Source organism: Lepisma saccharinum, chromosome 30 (assembly GCF_977018435.1).
Source record: "Lepisma saccharinum chromosome 30, izLepSacc3.1, whole genome shotgun sequence".
Taxonomy (NCBI): Eukaryota; Metazoa; Arthropoda; class Insecta; order Zygentoma; family Lepismatidae; genus Lepisma; species Lepisma saccharinum.
In genome coordinates this window covers 2,224,545-2,247,726 of record NC_139258.1, presented here as the reverse complement: position 1 = coordinate 2,247,726, position 23,182 = coordinate 2,224,545, and the positions used below count along the sequence as shown (strand labels likewise).

The window sequence follows — 23,182 nt, the reverse complement described above, 5'->3', positions numbered from 1 at the left end:
GAGCGGAATCGTCTGAGAATTTTCAACGAAATTTGAATGTGAAAAGGCATGAATTAGTATCCCCTCACCTATGCTACCTATTGATTACGCTAAATTCTAAATACATTTTGATATTTTCCCTCTAAACCTTAAATGAATTAAGTTATATTAGGGATATTTCTTACCAGCATAACAAATGTATGAAATAAAACAATAGAAAAATGAAAAATATATAAACGATAGAACTGAGCTCACCTTCTAAATGTTTTCCAGTTCTCCTTCTTCAGTTTCACACTCCCACTCATCCGAGTCTGTGTCTACCGATGAATCTGTGTCCGTGTCTGAATCGGCTTCACCAAGTCAAATTATCAGTTCGTCTACACGCTCGTCCATAAGTCCATCTCTGTCAAAGTAAGAATCTTGCAGCCAAGAGTAAAGAGCATGAACATTTCAATGCTTTAGAAAAGAACACAGGCAAGCGTGTTATCTGATTGCCTTCTCGTGGTGATTGTTGTACGATAAACAAAAGAACCACCACCCCCCCCCCCCCTCGGTTAAAAAAAAATGGCCACTGCTCGATGTCGCATTCAGAAAATTAAGTCATTCGCCCTGTAGTTTCTCTTCGTTAGCTATAAACCTTAACGCACGTGCGTAATACTACAGTTTACGATCGGCGCACCGCACGCATTTTCAAAGGCCGGATTAAATAAAACGAACCACTGATATAATAGGAGCCTGCATGCACCGTCACGCTAGACAGTGAAAATCGTTTGTCATATTTGTTTTAGCTTAATTTTGCTGAGTTGGCACCACTGGTACTCTCAACGCCAGACCAGTGAGTAGAAGAGAGGTGGGGAGGATGACGTAATAGGAAGTGCTCTGCAGCGATCTGCGCATATCGGGACTTAACTTGTCAGGCTATAGTTATTTCTTAATTGAAGTTCAAACTCGAGTATCTATAATTTCTAATCCGACGGTAGGTTAAAAGTTCTCGCCTGTTGTGTAGCGTCACGACCATAATACCAGTCGAATTGAGGAGAGATACAACATTTGAGCAGCTGTTTTACTCTCCTGAAATGTGTCGGCAAGCTCACTTTTGGACATACGAAATCCACTCAACACCTTCCACGGACGCATAAATAGTCAAATGGAACACGTGCAGGCAGAGACTTCGGAGAATTAGATCCTGGCAACGGTTCCGAATGTTTAATGACTTTTCGCGAGCTTTATATGCGTATTAGAAAGTCCTTTAGGATACCGGAAACGACTGTGGAAGTGAGTTAGAAGCTTCTAGAAACTAATTAGCACAGTTAAGAGCTTCACAAGTATTTGTTACTGGATAAATTATGATTTGAAAAGTAGCTTACGCTCACAGCCGTTCTTGGTTTACGGTGGTCTCAGACGGATTTTCACGCGAGGCTCGAAGGGGGTTTGGTTCCTGAGCAGTGGCGCAACCACAGGGGGCGGGGGGCATTGCACAACCTTGGTCGAAAATGAGTTCAAGGGGGGGGGGACAAACATTGACGGCCAAGTGTACCAGCAGGGGCAATAACCGCCCAGAACTTCAAATTTTATGCAAATAAAAATACTTTTCGTAAAATTTTTTTGATCGCTTCGCTCGCAATCCTTACTGTTCTTCGTCTTATCAAGTACAGAACAGTAGCTATGGGATGGCGGGAGATGGCCCTGGACGCCGAACGATCTAAATTAAAAAAGTTGTAAAATTCATTGATTGATTTGTGTTTTTTTAAGTCTACTTTATGCACAGAAAGGCTAATTGAGACTGGGCATATAGCTTAAAGTGGGTTCCAAAACACTATGTGCCTCCACCGGTATCAAACCCGGGATCCCTTGATCACAAGGCGACGATGTTACCACTACACCATAGGGGAGGCACAAAAGTTGTAAATGATATAATGCCATGGCGTTCCGTGAAATTATTTGCGCCTTATTAAATTAATATTAATTTCAGCCTGCAAAATAATTGGATCCAAGAATTTTCTATTTGTTCGCTGTAATGCATTGTAAATCACCAGACAGAGAAATAAGACTTGTCTTAATCGATTTTGTTTCAAATGCATGAACAATTGTTTGGAGGATAGGGAGCGTGCACATTTGAGAGACAATTTATGTAATTTTTGCTGTTGATTTATTGTGAGATGGATGATTGGTTGTTTAATGTATTTAAATAATATAACTTGTATATACTATGTATTAAATAACCTTCGAGTAGGTACGTACACAATTTAGTCTCCACGCCACTCCACGTTGCATATATGTGTGAAACATATATCGTGCATGAAAGTTATGTTAATGTAAAAAAAAAATACTTTTTTTTGTATATTTGGAATGCAATTATCAAGCATTTTCTGTGTTTCAAAAATAGTTTATGTTCTTGTTTTGTTTTATTAATGTGAAATTGAACGTGTTAAGAAAATATTTTAAATAAAGCAAATGCTTTAGCAGAAACTTCTACCCCCTTTTTGAGTAATTTACGAGGATAATAACGTCTTTGATACTGCCACTACTAATACTAATGATAATGTTGGTCCTGGGTTCGAATCCCGGCTTGGGCATGGATGTTTGCAAGTATTCATTCATCATTTTCATCAATCCATCACTTATCCCCATCTTCGCAAATTAGCCAAAAATGGCACAAGAAGCGAAGTAAAATAAAGCAAATCAATAATAATAATAATAACATTATTAGTATTAACATTATTTTTATTAAAATTATTATTATTATTATTATTGGTACGTTTATCCTGGTACTTGCCCCTTCCAGACAAAAATTCGTGGTTGTGCCTCTGTTCCTGAGACAAGATGTTGGAAGCATTTAGGGACGCCATTTTAATGTTACGGGCAGTGGCGTATGCTAAGTCTTAAGACCTGGACTAGCTCACTATGACACCTGGTCCTAGGCTATGGACGAAGGGAGAATACTAGACTCATTCTTGACGTCTTCAAGAAAGCCACTTTCCCTTCCCAACGGTTGTCAGGTTGCAAACGTATAAAAATTCAGGTTGCCAATTCCTAAGGATTCTGGTTGCCAACTCCTAAGGATTCTGGTTGCCAACTCCTAAGGATTCTGGTTGCCAACTCCTAAGGATTCTGGTTGCCAACTCCTAAGGATTCTGGTTGCCAACTCCTAAGGATTCTGGTTGCCAACTCCTAAGGATTCTGGTTGCCAACGCCTAAGGATTCTGGTTGCCAACTCCTAAGGATTCTGGTTGCCAACTCCTAAGGATTCTGGTTGCCAACGCCTAAGGATTCTGGTTGCCAACTCCTAAGGATTCTGGTTGCCAACTCCTAAGGATTCTGGTTGCCAACGCCTAAGGATTCTGGTTGCCAACTCCTGAGGATTCTGGTTGCCAACGCCTGAGCATTCTGGTTGCCAACACCCGAGAATTCTGGTTGCCAACACCCGAGAATTCAGGTTGCCAACACCCGAGAATTCAGGTTGCCAACTCCCAAGAATTCAGGTTGCCAACTCCCAAGAATTCAGGTTGCCAACTCTAGAATCGCCATTAGCTTCTTTTTCAAATTATCTTAATTCACCCAGTTTCTAAGAGATGTCTCTTCACTATTTTACTTTCTAGGCTTCAGGCTTCGCAGATAGCCTAACTAGCCTATAATAGACGCTCCTGCCTAGGAGTCGTAAACCTGACCGCCTAACCCAACAACGAAAGCAACCAGTGTCGCAGGACGACAGTAAACGAATGGCTGTTCGCAAACAAAGAATCACATAGGAGTAGGTATATGAGAGGGAAAAGTCCTTCTGCACCCAACACGCAGAAAGTAATCACTAAGACTGAAGTACGAGGGCTGAGGCATAAGTCATGGCAACTATATTTTTCTCAAAGTTAAACGGTGGTACCACAATATGATCGTATGTCCCCGAGAACACAGCACCCGTAGTATGTGGACATGTCACTTGATGGCAGTGTCATGAAAGGTTATTGAAAGTGGTAATTCATTGTTGAATCAACAAGAGCCGTTCTACTACATGAACAGTCTTCATATATCAATGCCAGAGAATGCCACAGCGAGCTGATGGAAACTGAGAGCATAGTTTCCTAGCGGAGTATGCGCCTCTTTTGTTCCTGTAATGATCCTATGCTTTCAGACTTGTAACGTGTGGCACGATGCTATCTTCAATGATGTTTTCTTCGCTTCCCTATCCGATACCTGGTACATATGATCTGCATTGTTCGGACATTCCACAAAAAGTTGTCTTGCGGTGGCTCAGTCGGTAACGCGTCTGACTACCTACCATGCAAAAGGTCCCGGGTTCGATCTCTGGTCGGTTCAAATCCTGGAACTTTTCTAACGTTGGAAGCGGCGCCGGCGCCCACCCAGCGTCGAATGGCATGGGTACCTGGGGGATAAAGGCGGTCAGGGGCGTGATGCTGATCACATCACCCACACTTATGATCGGATCAAGAAAGTGTGGGGCGTTACCCCCACACCCCCTATACGCCTTCATGGCGTGGTGCTAAGCACAGGGGAGCACTTTACCTGTTTTTACTCCACGTCAATAACAATATGCATTAATATGAAAATTATTATTGTTTTTAATTGCACTAAGGTACTCGTAATTTGCACGTTTCACCAATAGAAGTCATTAGCATCTACAGCCTACGTGCTTCACAAACAAGTCAAAAGTCAAAAAGTGTCACACACGTAACGCACTTTTCTGAATGATTTTCATGGATTCAGCCTATACCATCATACGTACTGTAAAGTGTTTGTATGAAATCAGTTCATTATGAATGTTTTAATCCAATCTTATGGCTAGAACATTAAATTTTATGTATAAAATATCACCTTGGAGTGCCCCATTTGTATAGTTCGGATTTTTGTGCTAGTCCCGCATTCTCGCGAAAAGAAAACAGTTGCCATGACTTATGCCCCAACCCTCGTATATATTAACAAACAAAAATAGAAATCGAACCATGTGTAGAATGGTGTTCCATAATTAATTCAGAATTAAATCATTTTTCTGCTTTTCTCCAGCTAATGGTGCCCGTAGCCACGGAGCGGCTGATCCCCAGCCACCCGCTGCCCCCCATAGTGGACCGGAGCCCCGGCACGGACGAGGAGGACCAGATCACGGAGGTGCCAGCATCCATCTGGACGTCAGAGATTGTTCCTCTGCCGGCGAGCCTCGAGCGGACAGTCAAGATCAAGAAAGGAGCCGATCCTTTAGGTAAGTGACGTAACCAACCACCTAAAATATTTTGTTATTGAATCGCTGCTTGGTTTGTTGTTCATATAGGTGCAGTTATACAGGGTGTCTCAAAAGTAATAACTCAATCTGACACAGGTGAAAGTACACGATAATAGAAGCAAAAAAGTCTCAGTAAACATTGGTCCGCAAACGAGCCGTTTTCGAGATATTCGTGAATGTGTGATTACAAGCGGCCACTGACTTCATTGTTTGTAATCGTCGTCCTATACTGCTTTTCCGGATTCTCTAGAGTAGCGACGCGCAGAGGGGAAAGCTTGTGGGCGGGGCCAGAGTAGGTGGGGAAGGGTGCCTGATGAAAGCAACGAAGTGCTGCGCGGTGTAACGGCCGTAAAGCAAAACTCTTTCTGCTGCCAATTTCTTGTTTATTCTTAACAATGGCCAGTGTATTGTTTTACACAAATAACAAATAATATTGCACGTTTATTTGTCTTTTGATGGTACGAAGAACAGAAAAAAAAAAAAAAATTAAACATACATTTTCAAAAAAACATGCAAATAACCACAAATATGAAACATCATGTATCAAAATGTAAATAGGTGGCCGCGGTGGCTCAGTCGGTAACGCGTCTGACTACCATGCTCAAGGTCCCGGGTTCGATCCCCGGCCGGTTCAAATCCGGGATCTTTTCTAACAGTTGAAGCGGCCCCGGCGCCCACCCAGCGTCGAATAACATGGGTACCTGGGGGAAACCCTGGGGGGTAAAGGCGGTCAGGGGCGTGATGCTGATCACATCACCCCCACTCACGACCGGATCAAGAAAGTGTGGGGCGTTACCCCCACACCCACTATACGCCTTCATGACGTGGTGCTATGCACAGGGGAACACTTTACTTTTTTTACTTTTACATGTATCAAAATGTGTTTTAAACAAGTCTGAAAAACATGTTTAAAACACTTTGTTTTAAACGTTTAAAACATTTTTAAAAAAACAAAGCCATGTGTTTTAAACTTTTCAAACAATTTGTTTTCGAACACATTCAACACTATGAAGCACTCTCCTGAATGCAGAGTTCCCCATGACTTGCGAGCTGACATGTTTACTACAGAACTACTGGACCGCGAATGAGCAGTCGAGTCGCTCCCTTCCGTGGATGCCCCTCCCCTCCGCGCGTTCATTGGACGAGGCGCACACCCTTCAACATGCGCATGGAACGCGTTCGCGTTCTCTTACTCCAGAGAATCCGGGAAAGGAATATAGTTGGTAAAATGCTAATAATGTGTGCGAATGTATGGGTACAAGCCATCACTGACTTCAGTGTTTGTAAACGTCGTCCCGTAGCATATCCGTTCGATTAAGCAATATTGACCCTGGCAGATCTTGTCAGCTCCTGCTCAGAAATGTGTTGGGTAAGCCTTTCACAGGAAATGGTAAGAACACTGGCCTTTGGCGAGAGGTGACGAGAGGCCAAGCGAGGGTTTAAATAGGTGCGCATGAGAGCGACACGAGGTCATTTAATCTGGAATCATCGGAGAAGCAGGAGCAACTGGTCTTATTTCTAAACCGAACAGGGTAAGCTAGTCTACACCCATTCTGCCATTTGCATTGCTCACTTCAGTCTAAACCGAATCATGAGTTTATTTTAATGTTAATTTAGATATTTGTACCTGCCCGTTCAGGGCTGTCTCTACCATCAATAGTACTAATCGGGAGGGACAAGTTACATCCCTATTTAAGATCCCCGCGTTCATGTTGGAACGCTACGGTCCTACTTGGTAAAATACTAATAATACAGTATGAAAAATCAGGAGATCTCATTGCTTTTATTGAACATTGTACTTACTTTAACAAATAATACAGCACTACTTTACTAAAATAGTACGTCACTTATCGGAAATGTTCTGTTTTGTAAACCAAGAGCAAACCTCGGACCACGCAATGAGTAAAGCACTCGGTGTTTACAAAATGCAATCAGCGACGGCTTCTAACCATACATTCGCACACATTATTAGCATTTTACCAACTAGGACGACGTTTACAAACAATGAAGTCAGTGGCGGCTTGTAACCACACATTCGCGATTATTTCGAAAACGGCTCGTTTGCAGACCCATGTTTATTGAGACTTCTTTGCTTCTATTATCGTGTACTTTCACCTGTGACAGTTTGCGCTATTACTTATGAGACATCCTGTATAACAATTATAATAGTTACAAAAATATCCTTAGTCCAGGGACGTAGTCCCCTCCCGGAGATCCGTATGGGGGACTATTTTACATTGGGAACATCCATGTCCTCATATTGTTAGAATAATTAAATTAAGATGACTTAGGTGGGCAGGTCATGTGACATGAATGCGAGAGGAAAGAAGAGTTTACGATAGAGGCGTATCGTGAACGCATGCTGCGCATGCGTCAATTGTGGGGAAAAGGACAGCTTGCTCTGCGACGACATTCATGAGCATTTCTACATTCTAATTTCTTCATATAGGAGAAGTATTTATTTTACACGAGAGCGCTCAACTAAGCTTATATGACATTTCTTGGATCTGAAGTGCCGCATGCATCAATTGTGGGAAAAGAATTATTACTTTCTTTCACTTCACATCCAAGAAATGTAATATAAGCTTAGTTGAGCGCTCTCGTGTAAAATAAATACTTCTATGAAGAAATTAGAATGTAGAAATGCTCATGAATGTCGTCGCAGAGCAAGCTGTCCTTTTGCCCACAATTGACGTATGCGCAGCATACACCGCATGCGTTCACGAGACGCTTCTGGTTTACGGGAATGTTTTTGGGAAACCTGATGGTAAGAGATCAGTAGGAAGGCCAACACGAAGATGGAGGGATAACGTTGAGATGTACCTAAAAGAAATCGGTAAGGATGGAAAAGAGTATATAGATCTTACTCAGGATAGGGACTAATGGAAGGCTTGGGTTGCTACAGCTATAAACCTTCGGGGTTAAGAAGGCTACAGAGTTAGTTAAATTGCACGAACATTAATAAAAAGAAATGAGAACTACAGAAGGTTGTTTCACGTTGATGGTAACGATTTCGATCACCAGGGAGCAGCACGTAGGCACATCACAGAGCAGCCAGAACCAGTAGGACGAAAGTACTGTGTGTTGACTTGCAAAGACGATGGTTGGTGTGTGAGTGAGTGTTTATATGGCACCAAAAATTCCAGTCTTTTGGGAGGGGTACATCTGTGCCCTTTCCGACGTTGGTTATAGTTGTAGCCAGATAATTAAACAGTGCCACATGAAAGCATTCCATGTGTCAAAGAAGGGTATCAATGTAGTGTTGAATCGCCATAAAGCTTGCACCGTACCTGTTGCTGGAACCAGTCAAAGAGGGCCTCGGACATATCGGAAGCCCAAGCGTTCCTCCGATGTTGTGCGGAAAGTGAGATCCTTGGTGCGATGTGAAAACCCTGCAACGCAAAGAGTGATTGCATAGGCAGTGCAATGTTTCCCTGCAACTGTAAATCGCATCATAGCCCAAGATTTACAACTTGTGCGGAAGCACAAGGCTCGAGTTCATAAGTTGCGTGCCTCACGTGTCCAGGAGAGGAAGACCAACAGTCGGAAGCTCTACGAACGCCATCTGGCAGGGGGATCGCTGGAAGTATGTGGTGTCCCTGGACGAAGCATGGGTGTATCTGTCGGGATGTGGTACAAAGAGGGTCATCTACTATCGTCCACGTGATGCAAGAGGTCGATCTGAGTGGGCACGTGAATGTGCTGAAAGTTTTCCACGCGGGTTCATGGTTGTTGGTGGTTACTGCCATAACGGCAAACTTCTACTGCGCAGAGTGGAGAAAAATGCTAAAATAAATGAAGCCTATTACCAGACGAATATTTTGGAGCCACTTTACAGACATGATATTCCTTCTCTCTATGGCAGCGACACATCTCGTGTTGTCATCCACTAAGACAAGGCTTTCAGTCATACGGCAAAGTCCACGCAGTCATACATGGATCGGATGGCACGTGAAACGGGCATTCATGCAATCCCCTTTACAGACATCCCTGTGAAATCCCCCGATGCCTCTTCCATGGATTTTTGTGGGTTTCCGTTGTTGAAACGAGCCTTGGGAAGCAGATGGCCCCGCACAATTGAGGGTCTTTGGAAAGCTTGTCAGGAGGAATATGATCGTTTGGACCAATGTGTTCTTCAACGCAGTCTCCTCCAATGGAAACTCCGCTGCAGGGCCATTGCTGCAAGACAGGGGTATCACGTGGAGCACCACCGCTCGTGGCGTCGCGGTTTTTCTTAAGGTGAGGTGGGTTCTAAGTTTGTTACCATGGACATGAAACGACCTTCTGTAATTATTGCATGAGTCACGGGCATCATTCACTAAACTTGAAAAGAAACATGGTGTTGCATCAGTGCTTTTTTGTTGATAACTAATTGTTCACGCTTACAAGCATGAGTATCATGTTGGAACACCAGGGTGGTATTTGTAGGGGGATGGGGGGAATTCCCCCTTCTGGGTACTTGTGCCCCCCTCTGCTTGATAACTTTTATCTAGACAGTCAGTTGAATCCCCCCCAACCGCCTACTGGAAATTTCTTAAATACCACACTGCGGAACACGCATCTCAAAGGGCGTGATACACCTAGAATGCGAATTTTGTCTTATTTACATTTATGATTTTATGAACAAACGTAGTGCAGAAACATTGGGAATACTCTAGGGAACACTGTAATTTATTTGCATTATTTTACAAAAATACAAACAGTTGAAATATAGAACCCCCCCAGTTAAGTACAATTGCCTCAAAGTTTTGTGCTCATGGTCCAGTTAGGTGTTGGGTAAAATCGATCCGAAAAGTGGAGCTACTCAAAGACTAGGGGGTTAAGGCTCCTTCATACATTGACGAAAACGCGCAGTGCAGACGTTCCGTTTTGAACAGATTTTTCAGTTACGAGCAAAGATAGGACCTCGGGGTTTCTTTTCTATTCTTCAAAAAATATGGTTGCGTAATTCCTACAAAGCAGAAATTTTAAAAAATACCCTGCTTAATAAGTAAATTGGGCATAAAAATGGGGAAAACCGTAATTTTCACATGCAATTATCTCGTTAACCACACAAGCTTATGGAAAACTGTTTTGTTGGGGCCATGCAATGTTCATTGTACTTGACATTAACATCATCACTGTAGAAGTCAGTTTTCCTATTTTGAGACTGTTTGAGGAAAACGAAACCCTTGCAATACGTAAAAGTGTCCCTGCACTGTGGCGACATCTCGTGCAGATAGTTAGAAGCGTTCTAAACCCCACCCACATTAGAACGCGGAGGGATACAACAAAATAGCTCGTGAAGACAAAACACCATCGCAAGCGACACGGAAGTGTGCATGCGTCAACTGGACGTGTTCAATTGCAAAATATAGGTGACGTCAGCAAGTGTGTTTGGCGCAAGAAGCGGGCTCCGAGAAAATCGTCTGCTGCAGAAACAACAATGAAGTTTCAAGCGCTACAAAATCGCCGGCAAAATAAGGGTTCAGAATGAAATATAAATAATACCTATCCGTTTACTACATCATCAAATGGGGAAGTATTTATCGCTTTCCATTAGACATTTACATTGTACGTACGTAAACCAGTAACGTTATTTTGAGTAATTCAATTAAACCGGTGTTCTTGGCAAATATTACGCTATAATACGTAGAACAAGTTTGCTGGGGGTCCGGACCCCCCCCGAAAGGATTTTGAAGTACTAAAATTAAATAATGTAAATATACTCCTTTAGCAATGGATAATTTCCTCTGAACGCGTATTGGAGGGAAGGATTATAGCTATAAATATAATACGGCTTTGAAGTATAGCACCCGAAATACTTATCAAGTACTACTATTTTTACTCTGAATATTTTGGAAGGCAATGATTAGGATTGAGATCATAAGGCTTTGAAAGACATAAAGGATTTATTTAGGGCGTCTGGACCCCCTCCCCCAAACGAAAAGATTACCAAGTAATAAAATAATAACAATACTCGTTTAGCATTTGTTGTACGAGTAGATGATTGTTGTTAGCTTTATCTGAAGAGACTGAACTTATTGGAAGGCAAGGATTATATTGGGATAGCACGGCTTGGAATGATATTACAAAGAAGGTTGATGCATACTACAACTCATAACAATATGTATACAATATCTATCAGAAACTTCACTGTATCTAACATTTATTTCGTTATGCAATTATCGAAATTAAGTGTCCCTTTTCTGTCAAACATGTAACACCTGCACATGCCATCAAGACGAAGAAAGTAACTTTCTGGAAATTTGACGAAGAGCTTAACGCCAATATCGTGAACACCACACATAATTACTATTACCACGTGTAGGGTAATAGTAATTATTACACGAAGAAGGTACTGTGTGGACACAGAAAGGTGTTAGAATAGAATACATCCAGAGAGATGATCAATTCTGGAAGAAGAATATGGAAACGCAGCTACAACAATTCTATGTTGAGTGTCTACTACCAAAACTTGTCTATCCACGGCACACATGTTCAATGCAGATCCGAAATCCCACGAGAATAATCCAAGCCCAAAATAGAAGGGAAGAAAAAAAACACCGGCAAACTGATCAAGAAGGAGAATCTTTCTAAACGAGGTAACTTTGTAGGTAACGTATGCACTGTTTGAGGCAAGTAGTACAAAATTCACCCTCCCCCATATGTGTGTGTGTATATATATATATATATGGGTGAGGGTGAATTTTGTACCCCCCAAATGCAAAACGTTCCTGCGCCACTGTTCACATACAACGATGCCCAGGCTAGGATTCGAACCCGGGACCCCTGGCGTCGTAGCGCGATGTGTTAACCACTCCGCCACGGGAGCCGGCAATACATTATTTTTATTATATACACACACACACATACTACTTCAAACCAAGTGTCACAATAATAATAATTATTATTATATTTAATTAAATTAAAATATTAATTAAATATGTAAATTAATTAATAATGAATTATTATTATTACATGAATAGGTAAAATATAGTAAAATAATATAGATATAACAGCACGTATTCATTATCTAGCTTACGTGTAGTTAAAATCGCCAAGATTTGCATAAAAACAACTGCCCTGGCAAGGAATTTAATGTCAAATAGAAAAATGATTGAATATTTATTAAATAACAAAAAAGGAGTTTGATCCAATTAATGAAAAGTAAAGTTCCTGATTAATATTTTATGGATGATATTAGTAGTGTCCATAAATGTTTGGAACCCTTCAAAGCTGTATGCGTCAAATTCCTTGCCTTCCAATAAATTCAGCGGAAATAATCATCGAACAAAAGCTAAACAATATTTTGATTATTTACTTTTACTACTTGGTAAGTCTTTCGGGGAGGGGGATCAGGAACCCCCCCTTAAATACGTCCTTGATATCTAAGTATAATGTGAAATATTATATTTTAGAACAACACACACGGATGTCCTGTTATTTAATGCTTATTTTGCATAAATATTTTTTCTTTGTTTTTCTTAGAATTTAAAAAAAAAAAAAACAGATTTTAAAACCAGATAAAAATTCTGAAACATATAAAGCTCTGGACCTCGTTCGGGGTTTGTTTTAATTTAACGGAACGGAAAATCAGGAGTTTTAAATGTGAAAATTGCGAACAAAGATACATCTATTCATTTTAATGCAGGTTGAGATTAAAGGGGATGAGGAGGATCTTGGGCCACCCCAACCAGAAATAATCATCTCCCACCCAATGGATATAGAAATTACATTATTAAATATATAATACTTATGGAGTTCCACTTCAGTTCTTTTTATTCTAATTTTAAAATGCCATAGCTACGCATAAAAATATCTTAAACAATTTATGGCAGATGTGTACCACATCCAATGCCTTTTACAAGCCATGTATTTGGTATTTTCTCAGACACCTACAGGGCGTTGTATTAAAAAAGAAAATAAAACTAGAGTTGAGATGGTTCCCGATCAACTCGTAAGAAGTCTAAGTTTGAAATATTTGTGAAACATTTGACAAAGCATTTATTTCTTATATAATTACAATTAGCTGTACCTAATGACACTCTACAAGCACTTTATCATTACATATACAAAACCGAAATCCTTCAGATCTCAGAGGAAACAAGGAAAGTTATATGCTCAAGACTTTTTTCTTCTTTTCAATCCTTGGTGGACAATATGAAGAGCCGGCCAAGGTTTATTTTCCTATGTAATGGTATTAAATGCAGGTGCATGCGTCTGTTTTTGGGTGACATGTCAATTTCTCGTTTATGTGAAAAGGTAAACTTTAATGTAAGCAAAAGCATGTGCACGTCACAGTTAAAGATTTACGCATCTACAGAGAAAATCCAAAACGCATTCCCACCTAGCCGGCCTCCGTGACGATGGGGGTTAGAATAGCGCGCTATGACGTCAGAGGTCCCAGGTTTGAATCCCGGCCTGGGCATGGGTGTTATTTGTGAGTGTATATCAATTTCATCATATCATCACTCATCCTCATCTTCGCGATTAGCCAAAAGTGGCAGAAATGCGAAGTAAAATAAATAAAATAAATGAATCAAACACCTTGTGAATCCATCCAATCCAAAATATACCAATAGAACCTGCAGTGAATCTCATTTATGTCGTTCATTCATCTGACTAATGTAATGTACAGTTTGACTTTAGGGTTTAACTTAAAATGGCGTTGTGTTTGTGTTGCATTCGATATCACAATTAGATTATAAGCAATTAATATCCAATTATAAGTATACCCTAATACATAGGTAAAAATAAGTCCCCCTGATAAATTGCATCCTGTTTAAATGTCTAGGAAAAATATAATTTCACCTAGGAATGATATCGCTATGCGATGAGTCGAGAATTGTCACAGCCTCATCTCATCTCCTGTGTGGTGAGGTCCTTTTCGTTCTTGTTTGTGCTTATTTTTGTTCCGGTTTCCACTCTGAAGTTATTAAAACTTACTCTAGATTCACTTCATGCTCAAATAGGCTAATCGGGACTCTATTTCCAAAAAATATCTTAAAATATACGTTTAAGTTTAGTTTTCCGTACACCATCTTACAAAGTTATGAAAAATATGGGTGAGGTACAGGAGTACATTGTACCCCCCAAGTTGGTCTGTCGTGTCTCGTCTCGTTTGTGTAAATATTTCGTTTCGAAAAATTACATTTTAAACATTCAAAAGAAAAATGGAGTCAGTCATATACTCTTCTGATGAAGATTTGTATCTTATCTTCGAATCGACGAGACCACTTCTTTAGCATTCGTCTGCAGCATGATTTTCTGAGAGCAAATATGGTTCCATCGTTCCACACACATTTTAAACAATTTTCATCTCCTTAAGGAGGTTACCAAGAACACAGGTCAATGAACTAACTAGTAGCAAGCACAATGTAGTAGAATAAGTTTGCAATGGATTGAATTTCTGTGGTAAGAAAGATAATGCTCATAAATTATAAACAATATACACTTTTTTTATTGGGTGAATTGAAAATAGGTTCTTTTAACAGAAGCACGTTCCGTCTGCTGTAAAATTACCAATGGGGGGTACAACTCGATTTACGGGGGTACAGTACCCCCTTTAAAAATTTGGGGGTACAATGTACCCCTGTACTCCCCCCCCCCCCCCGTTCCTGCGCCACTGTATGTGAGTGTTCATTCATCATATCATCACCATCTTCGCAAATTAGCCAAAAGTGGAACAAAAGGCGAAGTAAAATAAAGCAAATCAATCAATCAATCAAAAAACAATGTATTGTTATTATTACTATAAATACTAAAATCTAAACAAACTTGAAACACCTCGCGACAAAATTCTGCGTACGCCAATTATAGTTACAAAAATTGTAATTTTTATTTAGGAACTGTAGGTACAAAATAGAAACAGTTTTCAATTTTTTGTTCATTGCTCTTTATGGAAGATTAAAGATTATATATATATATATATATATATATATATATATATATATATAGAGAGAGAGAGAGAGAGAGAGAGAGAGAGAGAGAGAGAGAGAGAAAGTGCCTTTTCCCCTCACTGCCTCTCCCACATAATGATATATCCAAGATTCAAGACATGAAAGCGCGGCTGTGTTTACTATCTTCCATTTCATGAATGTTTGAGAATCTTTTGTCATCAAATTACGGATTTACTATCCATGAAAAATTCGTTACGTGTTAAAAGAACGATAATTCATGTGCTTTCTTCGCTCGCCTGCCCGCCAGATTGTCAACTGCTTCACAACAAACAAATTCTCCTCCTTCCACCCTTGCAAGCGATTGTGTAAGTTTCCCCACTCCAACTGCTCTCCCGTCACCCGTGAACAGTAAACAGCAAATGCCTACCTTCAACGATCTCATATGAAGATCTGTTTCCATGTGTAGGTAATCTTTTATACTTTTTTTAAAATCATTTCGCTGTTTCTTTAACATAACTTGTGTAGGTTCGTTAGGGACTATTTACTGTGTCGGAGCTCTACGAGGAAGTAGAAGCTGAGACCCAAGCAAACTGTGAAGACTGCCAATCTCGTGACGTACTCGGTTACGTCCGAGATACGTTACAGAGTAAGCCACGCAAAATCCAACCCACATGACCCTCCTTTTTTCTTCTTCTTCCTCAGATTCGACTTTCGTCAAATGTATGAAGGAGCCTTAATCAGTAGCGGCGGTTGCTGTGGGGGGTCGAGGTCAGATTACTTTTTCTTGACAGACAAGGCTCAGCATTAAAAGGCCATATTGCGGGGCAACTGCCCCGTAATCGCCGCCACGGGGGGGGGGGGGGTAACCCTTTCTAAAGACTCACATTTGTCAGCTTCACTTCCATGTAGTAACCCCTGGTCTGCATTCTTGCAGTCTAGCGACGCTCTGGCGGCTGTACCCCCCTGTGGGGATCGTGTTGTCATCCATCTCATCACGATTCAGACCTACTGTGGCTAATTAGCCAAAAGTTGAATAAAAGCGAGTGGTGTAAGGGCCAACCCTTCCGCTAAGTACACCCAAATGTCCACCTCACTTCCATGTAGTACACCTTGGACAGCATTTTGCAGACAAGCGAGGCTCTGGCGTCTGGATTCACGGTCATTATAATTCTACTTGGGACTAGTGTGTGTGTGATTATACTTTCAGCAACACCACCGTATCACGTTTCATTCACAATCTTCGCGATTAGCCAAAACTGGAAGAAAAGCGACGTAAAATAACCTAATTCAATTAGTGAATCACTATAACTTTAGTTATAACTAGGGAGCGGAAGTTGATGACCTAAGAAATATAGGTATATGACCTATAGAATGTCCTAAAAAATGGGAAAAAATGCAAAAAATGACCATTGAATTTGTTAGTTTCAGATTAAAAATTGAATTAAATTAAACAAAATGCAATCATGCACATTCAATCAAAATATGCAACGAGAATTTTCAATGGAAACAACTGAATACTTTTAAAACAATCCAATGAAAAAGTCGTATACACTGAATGAATTGGTGTAAAATGCATTATTTTCCCGCATCTTTTCCTGGTGATGTAGTGTGGTGTGTTTCTGTGGCACTGTAAAGAAAAGTAAATCCTGCGAGATATATATAGGCCTATGTTCACCTTGGTGAAAAGACTCAAGAATATTACCAAAATGAAAGATGTGACAAAATATGACGAAACAATACACCGAATATTGCGAAAAATGACGTAACAATGTCGAAAATCGGGGAAAATGACCTAAAACCTGTCAAGAAATGCAAAAAAAATGCACTTTAAAATTACCTTTTTTTGGTTTTAGACGAAGTGTAATATTGTGTATATTTAATTGGCATCGTCTCCGAAATGTCAGAAAAAAGATGACATTGGGCCAAGTTATGGTGATTAGTTACTTGTATTATTAGTAATATTTTTATTTTACTATATTTCAAAGAGCTTGTCTAATTTTGTGGCCTTTCACAGTACTTTTTCTTCTCCATTCAGCTTCCTTTGGAGACAAAAGAATTCCGACCCAGTGCTTTAACTTGTAGACTTCCGATTTCGTCACCGAAATTCCAGGTTCGAGTCCCGCCCTGCTCATGGATATTCTTGGTGAATGTTCGTTCCTCAATTTTATGTAATCATCACTCACCTCATCGTCGCGGTTAGCCAAAAGTAGAAGAAAAGCGACGTAAAATGACGCAAATACAGAACAAAGCACATACTGTGTAGCAATGGCAGTCCGCAAATAATGTAAACAGCAGAGGCGTCTCCTGAACGCATGCGTGAATTGTGGAAAAAAGGACAGCTTGCTCTGCGACGACATTAATGAGCACTTCTACATTCTAATTTCTTCATATAGGAGAAGTATTTATTTTAGACGAGAGCTCTCACATAAGATTATATTACATTTCTTGGATAAGAAGTGACGCATGCGTCACTTGTGGGAAAAGAATTATTATTTTCATTCACTTCAGATCCAAGAAATGTAATAAAGGGTATTTCATAAAGTGCGCAGTTTTTAAATCGCGTGTCATTTTTTTTGTTTGAAGGTTGGCAACATTGTTCTTATCATTTTCGTAATCACTGACACTCAAATTATTACTTGAGCAATTTGTTCAGTTTAGTTGTCAAGGAGCGGTTCACTATCGAGCAACGCGTCGTTATCTTGAAAACACATTACTTGAACGGGGAGGGAGTCTTATGCACAGACAGTTCGTAATCTTCGCGCGATCTTCGGACGTAACAATGCCCCCACTGCAACAACAGTTAGGAGGTTGGTGAAGAAATTCGAGATATCCGGGACAGTTGCAACCATAAATTCGCCAGGGTGAAAACGTAGTCGTCGCACAGATGAAAACATTGCAGTAGTGCAAGACAGTGTGAATGTTAGCCCCGCGACATCATTTTTCACTTTTAAATCGCATATGGGCATATGCCGGACACATTTCACTTTTCAATTATTAAATCGTAGTGAATGTGTAAAATAATAAAAATAAAAAATTTCAACTTTCATGCAATTTTGGCTGAGTTATTGCATTTTCAAAAACTTCGCACTTTATGAAACACCCTTTATAAGCTCAGTTGAGCGAGCGCTCTCGTGTAAAATAAATACTTCTCCTATATGAAGAAATTAGAATGTAGAAATGCTCATGAATGTCGCCGCAGAGCAAGCTGTCCTTTTCCCCACAATTGACGCATGGGTAACATTATAGTATAAGGGAAACGGATTTCTTCAAATTTGCAGGAGGAAGTACTTACGCAAATCATTTTCTGTAGCATTGTGGAAGTTCGTGAATCTAGTTTTGATCCATTTTAATGCGAAAACATGTCCTTTTCTGCGAAAATCTCTGTCCGACACGTTGTTTGTGCTGCCGCCATTTGCTTTCTGCACGAGAGCACAATGTTCCGTGTGTTAAGATGACGCAACCCCATAGTCAGTGTTTCAGCCTCGCCGTGTTTTCACTAGAACATGACGTGTCGAGTATTTTTAACTATGCTTGCCTAACCTAACTGAAAATGGTTTTTGGGGCTAACGTGAATGGTTCTTGGGGCTAACGTGAATGGTTTTTGGGGCTAGCGTCAATGGTTTGTAGGGCTAACGTCAATGGTTTGCGACGTATTCGTATAATTTCAAATCCGGGCACGAAAGTAGGTATTTTCCGGTGAACGAGGTTGCAACACTGCATAAATCGACAAAACACTCGCACAACGAGCCCTGAACCAGTACGCTATCGCCCGCCATAATTTGTTACAGAATCGGAGTAACAAGTAACAGTAAGTACTCGTAAATGTAAGAAATAGACATTATCTTAGTTAGAAATGCATTATTTCACCTTAGGAAATGTTCCGCATTCCAAAATAGTACGTTAGCAATGTAAAAATTATGATTTATAGGTGTTTCCCTTATACTATAATAGTACCGACGCATGCGTAGTATGCACCGCATGCGTTCAGTAGACTCCTCTGGTAAATAGGTGTTTTTTTTTTCAATTTATAGCGTGCATGTACACTCTTCAGGGACCTGGGTTTCTTGCGTACGTGCAATGAATTTCTGATGAATTGTGCCCATTCCTATTTTCTTGTCCTCTTTGAAATATGCATTCCCCTAATGGACTGGGCGTCTGTCCTTTGTCGTTCTTGTACAACTTTAAGTAGCCTGAGACGCCACGTGAAACTTTTTGGTTCATCTGGAATGTCAGACTCGACGTTTCAGAGTGGGAGACCGAAAACATTTGTAGATATTAAAATAGATATTAAGATACCTCTGAAGTCCCTTGCATTTGCGAATCGTAAGCTATACTCCCACAAGAACTGCTTGAAGCTACAGGAAGATATAAACAGAGTGATTTCTTGTTGTAAAAACAGCAATGTGGAACTCATTCCTACAAAATGAACGATAGTGACTTGCTCGAAATGTAAACAGGGTGTCGACCAGTCAAGAAATCGTCAAGAATTTTTGCTACAGAGCATTCCCTGACATTCGGTACGAGACTCGGCGGCAAGCGGCCCGGCGTCAGCGCTTGTCTTTCCCGGCGAACGGGGTCCGCGACAGTCGCACGCTACAGTCTGTTTTCTTCGCTCTCTTTCCCTTTCTGTTGACGTTGCAGACTGACGCCAGTATAATCCTCACTCGGAAGTTGTGTTGTGTCGTGTCCGTGTGTTGAAGATTGTGGCTTAATATGGCACCACAAAAGTTTACACTAGAACAAAGGATTTATCTTGTCGAGTGTTACTTCGGAAAGAGGAATTGTGGAGAAGTGCGACGACGTTTTGCAACGAAATATCCTGGTGTTCCCGTTCCACATAGGACCACTATATTAAACCTCGTAAAAAAGTTTAGAGTAACAGGGTCAGTTCTGAATAACAGTGGAAAGAATAACCCATGTGTACTTACTGAGGAAAAACTCTATGAGATAGGACAAAGGTTAGAAGAGTCTCCTCGGAAATCTATCCGCCGCCTCTCGCAAGAAACGGGTGTTTCAAAAACCACAGCATGTAGAGCCGCTAAAATTCTTAAATAAAAAAATTTAAAAAATCTAAAAAAATAAAGTATACAAAGACAATCCGCACACCATCCGTGAGTTAAAAGAGAGTATTGTACGAGAAATCGGGAGAATTACAGTAGACGAAGTTGCACGTGTATATGCCAATTTCCTTCGGAGATGCCAGGAATGTGTTGCAGCAGAGGGACATCATTTTCAAACCCTCTGAAGTCAAGGTTAGTACACAATATGAAAACTGTAATGTTAATAGCCGACTCTAGCGACTGTCGCGGACCCGTTCGCCGGGAAAGACAAGCCCCGACGCCGGGCCGCTTGCCGTCGAGTCTCGTAGCGAATGTCAGGGAATGCTCTGTATTTTCTGCATTATAGTGAATTTACATTATATTCCTGTACTTGTATTTGTTAAAATTGAATATTTGGATATCTATTGTATTAAGTTGTGGTTAAGATTTGTTCACTTTTGTTTCTTAAGAAATGCATTCTTGTATGTGTGAAGTTGTATAAGGATATTAAGGAAAGTAATGTGCCCATTGCCCATCCAGGATATAGTCTGAAGCATTAATTTTACATGCATTAATAACACCACCCTGCATTTTTGAAGAAAAAAAAATCAGATGATTTGAAATCAGTAGGTGATTCTGAAAGTATTTTGAATGCTGATCACGGAAATTACGTCCATTTTCCCCGCATCACGTCAGGATTTTTTACAATTTCACAATCAAAATTCTCATACTCGCCATTCCATTACGCCTATTACAAAACGCAATAAAATAAATTTGGTAAATTTCTCGTATCGGACAAACGGCTGAAATTTGCTAGTTCATTGAATTTGAGTATTCGTACTTACGTATTCTGCATTGAGAAACATTGCTCTATTTGCGACATATCGTGTAAGTGTTCTTCGTTTCCTTTTGCCTTCGGTAACACGCAAAATGGCGGTCACAGTTTCACTACCGTACTCGGCATGCAGTGTTTCCACCCCACTGCACCCAACAATACCTACGTAGCCCCACAAACCATTGACGCATAGCCCCACGATCCATTTCCGGGAAGGTTAGGTTAGGTAGGGTCACGTATAGGTTACAATACTTAAAAATTGGTTTCGAAAAAAAATATACGTAGCCCCACACACCATTCTCGCATAGCCCCACGAACCATTGACACATAGCCCCACAAACCATTTGCGGAAACGTACCTTCTTCAGTTACAAAAACACGTGTTTGGAAACACTGACCGGTATTACGTCATCACACACAGGCTAAATCCACCTGGAAGTAAATGGATGCAAGAGCTTTCGTGCATCGGTCACACATTCATATCGAAAAATAGATGATTTACCGGCAAAATTCAATGAACGATGAGAGAAAACAGTTCCCCGAACTTCCACAAGTATATAGAAACTGCATTCGGTAAGTAATTTCTCCTGTAAATTTGAAGAAATCAGTTTGTCCGATACAAGAAATTTACCATAAATTTAAACAAAGGAAATTTCGGTTGTTTAACAACCAGTAAGTGATTCTGGAAGCATTTTGAATGCTGATGACTGATATGACATATATTTCTTCCCATCACGTCAGGATTTTCTCCACGTCATTAAGTTCAATCAACCCACTACATTATAACATTGAGTTTTGGACATTTTGTGAAGGAAAGTTATATGAGGGATTTCGAAAATGGAACTTACGTAGTCAAAGTTTACAATTTTCATGCCAATGGGTCTTGTGAAGATAGAAGGTGGATTAAATGCTTACTATTCTATGTGCATTTATAGCACAAAACTGGAGGATTTGTATTCCAGAAAACCAATGTTTTACCATCTAAACAGAGCCATCTATTGAGGAAATGATGGAACTACACATTTTATTGTGAAATTAAGACAGTTAATCAATATATTGATATTTTCTGAAAACACTAAACGTGATGGGTAAAAATGGATTCCATTTTTGGAATCAGCATGCTGAAATTATTCAGACACAACAGTCATCTGCGAGTCATCCAAACCCATACAGGCCTGTGTAATGAAAGCAAGTCTAAATCTCTTGTTATATTACAGCTTCAGTTTTCGCTTTGGTAGGGGTTTTTCATTGGATAAATAAATATATTTTCTTAATTTTCAACTATATCTAAGTAAGGGGCGATTAAGTAAATGTTGGGAAAATTGGGGGAAAGGCCAAGAAAAAGAGGGGGTCAAGGAAATGTAAAGAATTTTGGATTTATTTTGGTAGGCACCCTGGTAGAACTCTCCACTTTCATTTCCTACCGAATTGAAGCTATCCAGTTCGCTTCGGACTGGCTTTCGGTACCAAGCTCAAATTTAATGAGCATATAGGCTTTATTGTCCTGACACGTTCAGAAACTCGTGCCAAGTCTGCATACAAAGTTACATCGAGGTCACATCCATCAACACTTAGGTACACTCGCCCAGTTTTATTCCTTGAATCATTTCGCCATGATATCGGTTTTTGAATAGTACTTACGTTTAGAGGTAAAGGTCTAAATATGCCCCCCCCCCCTTTTTCTATGTTGTCATTTTCGCAGGAAAAAAATTAATATATCAAGCACCTGCCTTTAAAATGCATATCTATGAAATATATACTTAAATGCAATAGCATACTCAAGTATAGAAGGTCTCCATCTTTTTTAAAAAAACAGCAATTTCCAAAAAATGGTAAAATTATATATTTCAAAACTGTGGTCTAAATATGGGCTACTAGTGGGAATATCACAAAAAACAATTAAAATTTTAAAGAAACAGTCATTTATCGCTAAAAGATTATACAATTCATATTTATGATTAATCTGTTGTTTTGAAACTCTCGCGGAATAGGAGAAATCGAAATTAAGAAGAACATCCAAATATTTGTTGAAAATGTGATCTCAACATTAGACCTCATGTCATAGCCCATATTTAGACCATCACGCTATTTTTCTTCTTCAATTTATTTTCGCTCTCTGTGGTACGTATTTGACAAACAAATCATGACATTATAAAAGCCCACATTTGTTTCATGTACCGCTAATATCATAACCTATACAAAGCAGATGAGAATTCAGA

The 23,182-nt window shown here is 40.0% G+C and overlaps 1 protein-coding gene across 5 annotated transcripts in view; it reads left to right on the top strand.

The window, feature by feature from the left end:
* LOC145981803 (multiple PDZ domain protein-like) overlaps positions 1-23,182 on the top strand; it is a 963,820-nt gene that overhangs the window by 473,805 nt on the left and 466,833 nt on the right. For all 5 annotated transcript variants that reach the window (XM_083115230.1, XM_083115226.1, XM_083115228.1 and 2 more), the window contains one exon: positions 4,996-5,188. In XM_083115230.1, coding sequence (XP_082971356.1) covers positions 4,996-5,188 — 193 coding nt within the window. The remainder of the gene's footprint in view (positions 1-4,995; positions 5,189-23,182) is intronic.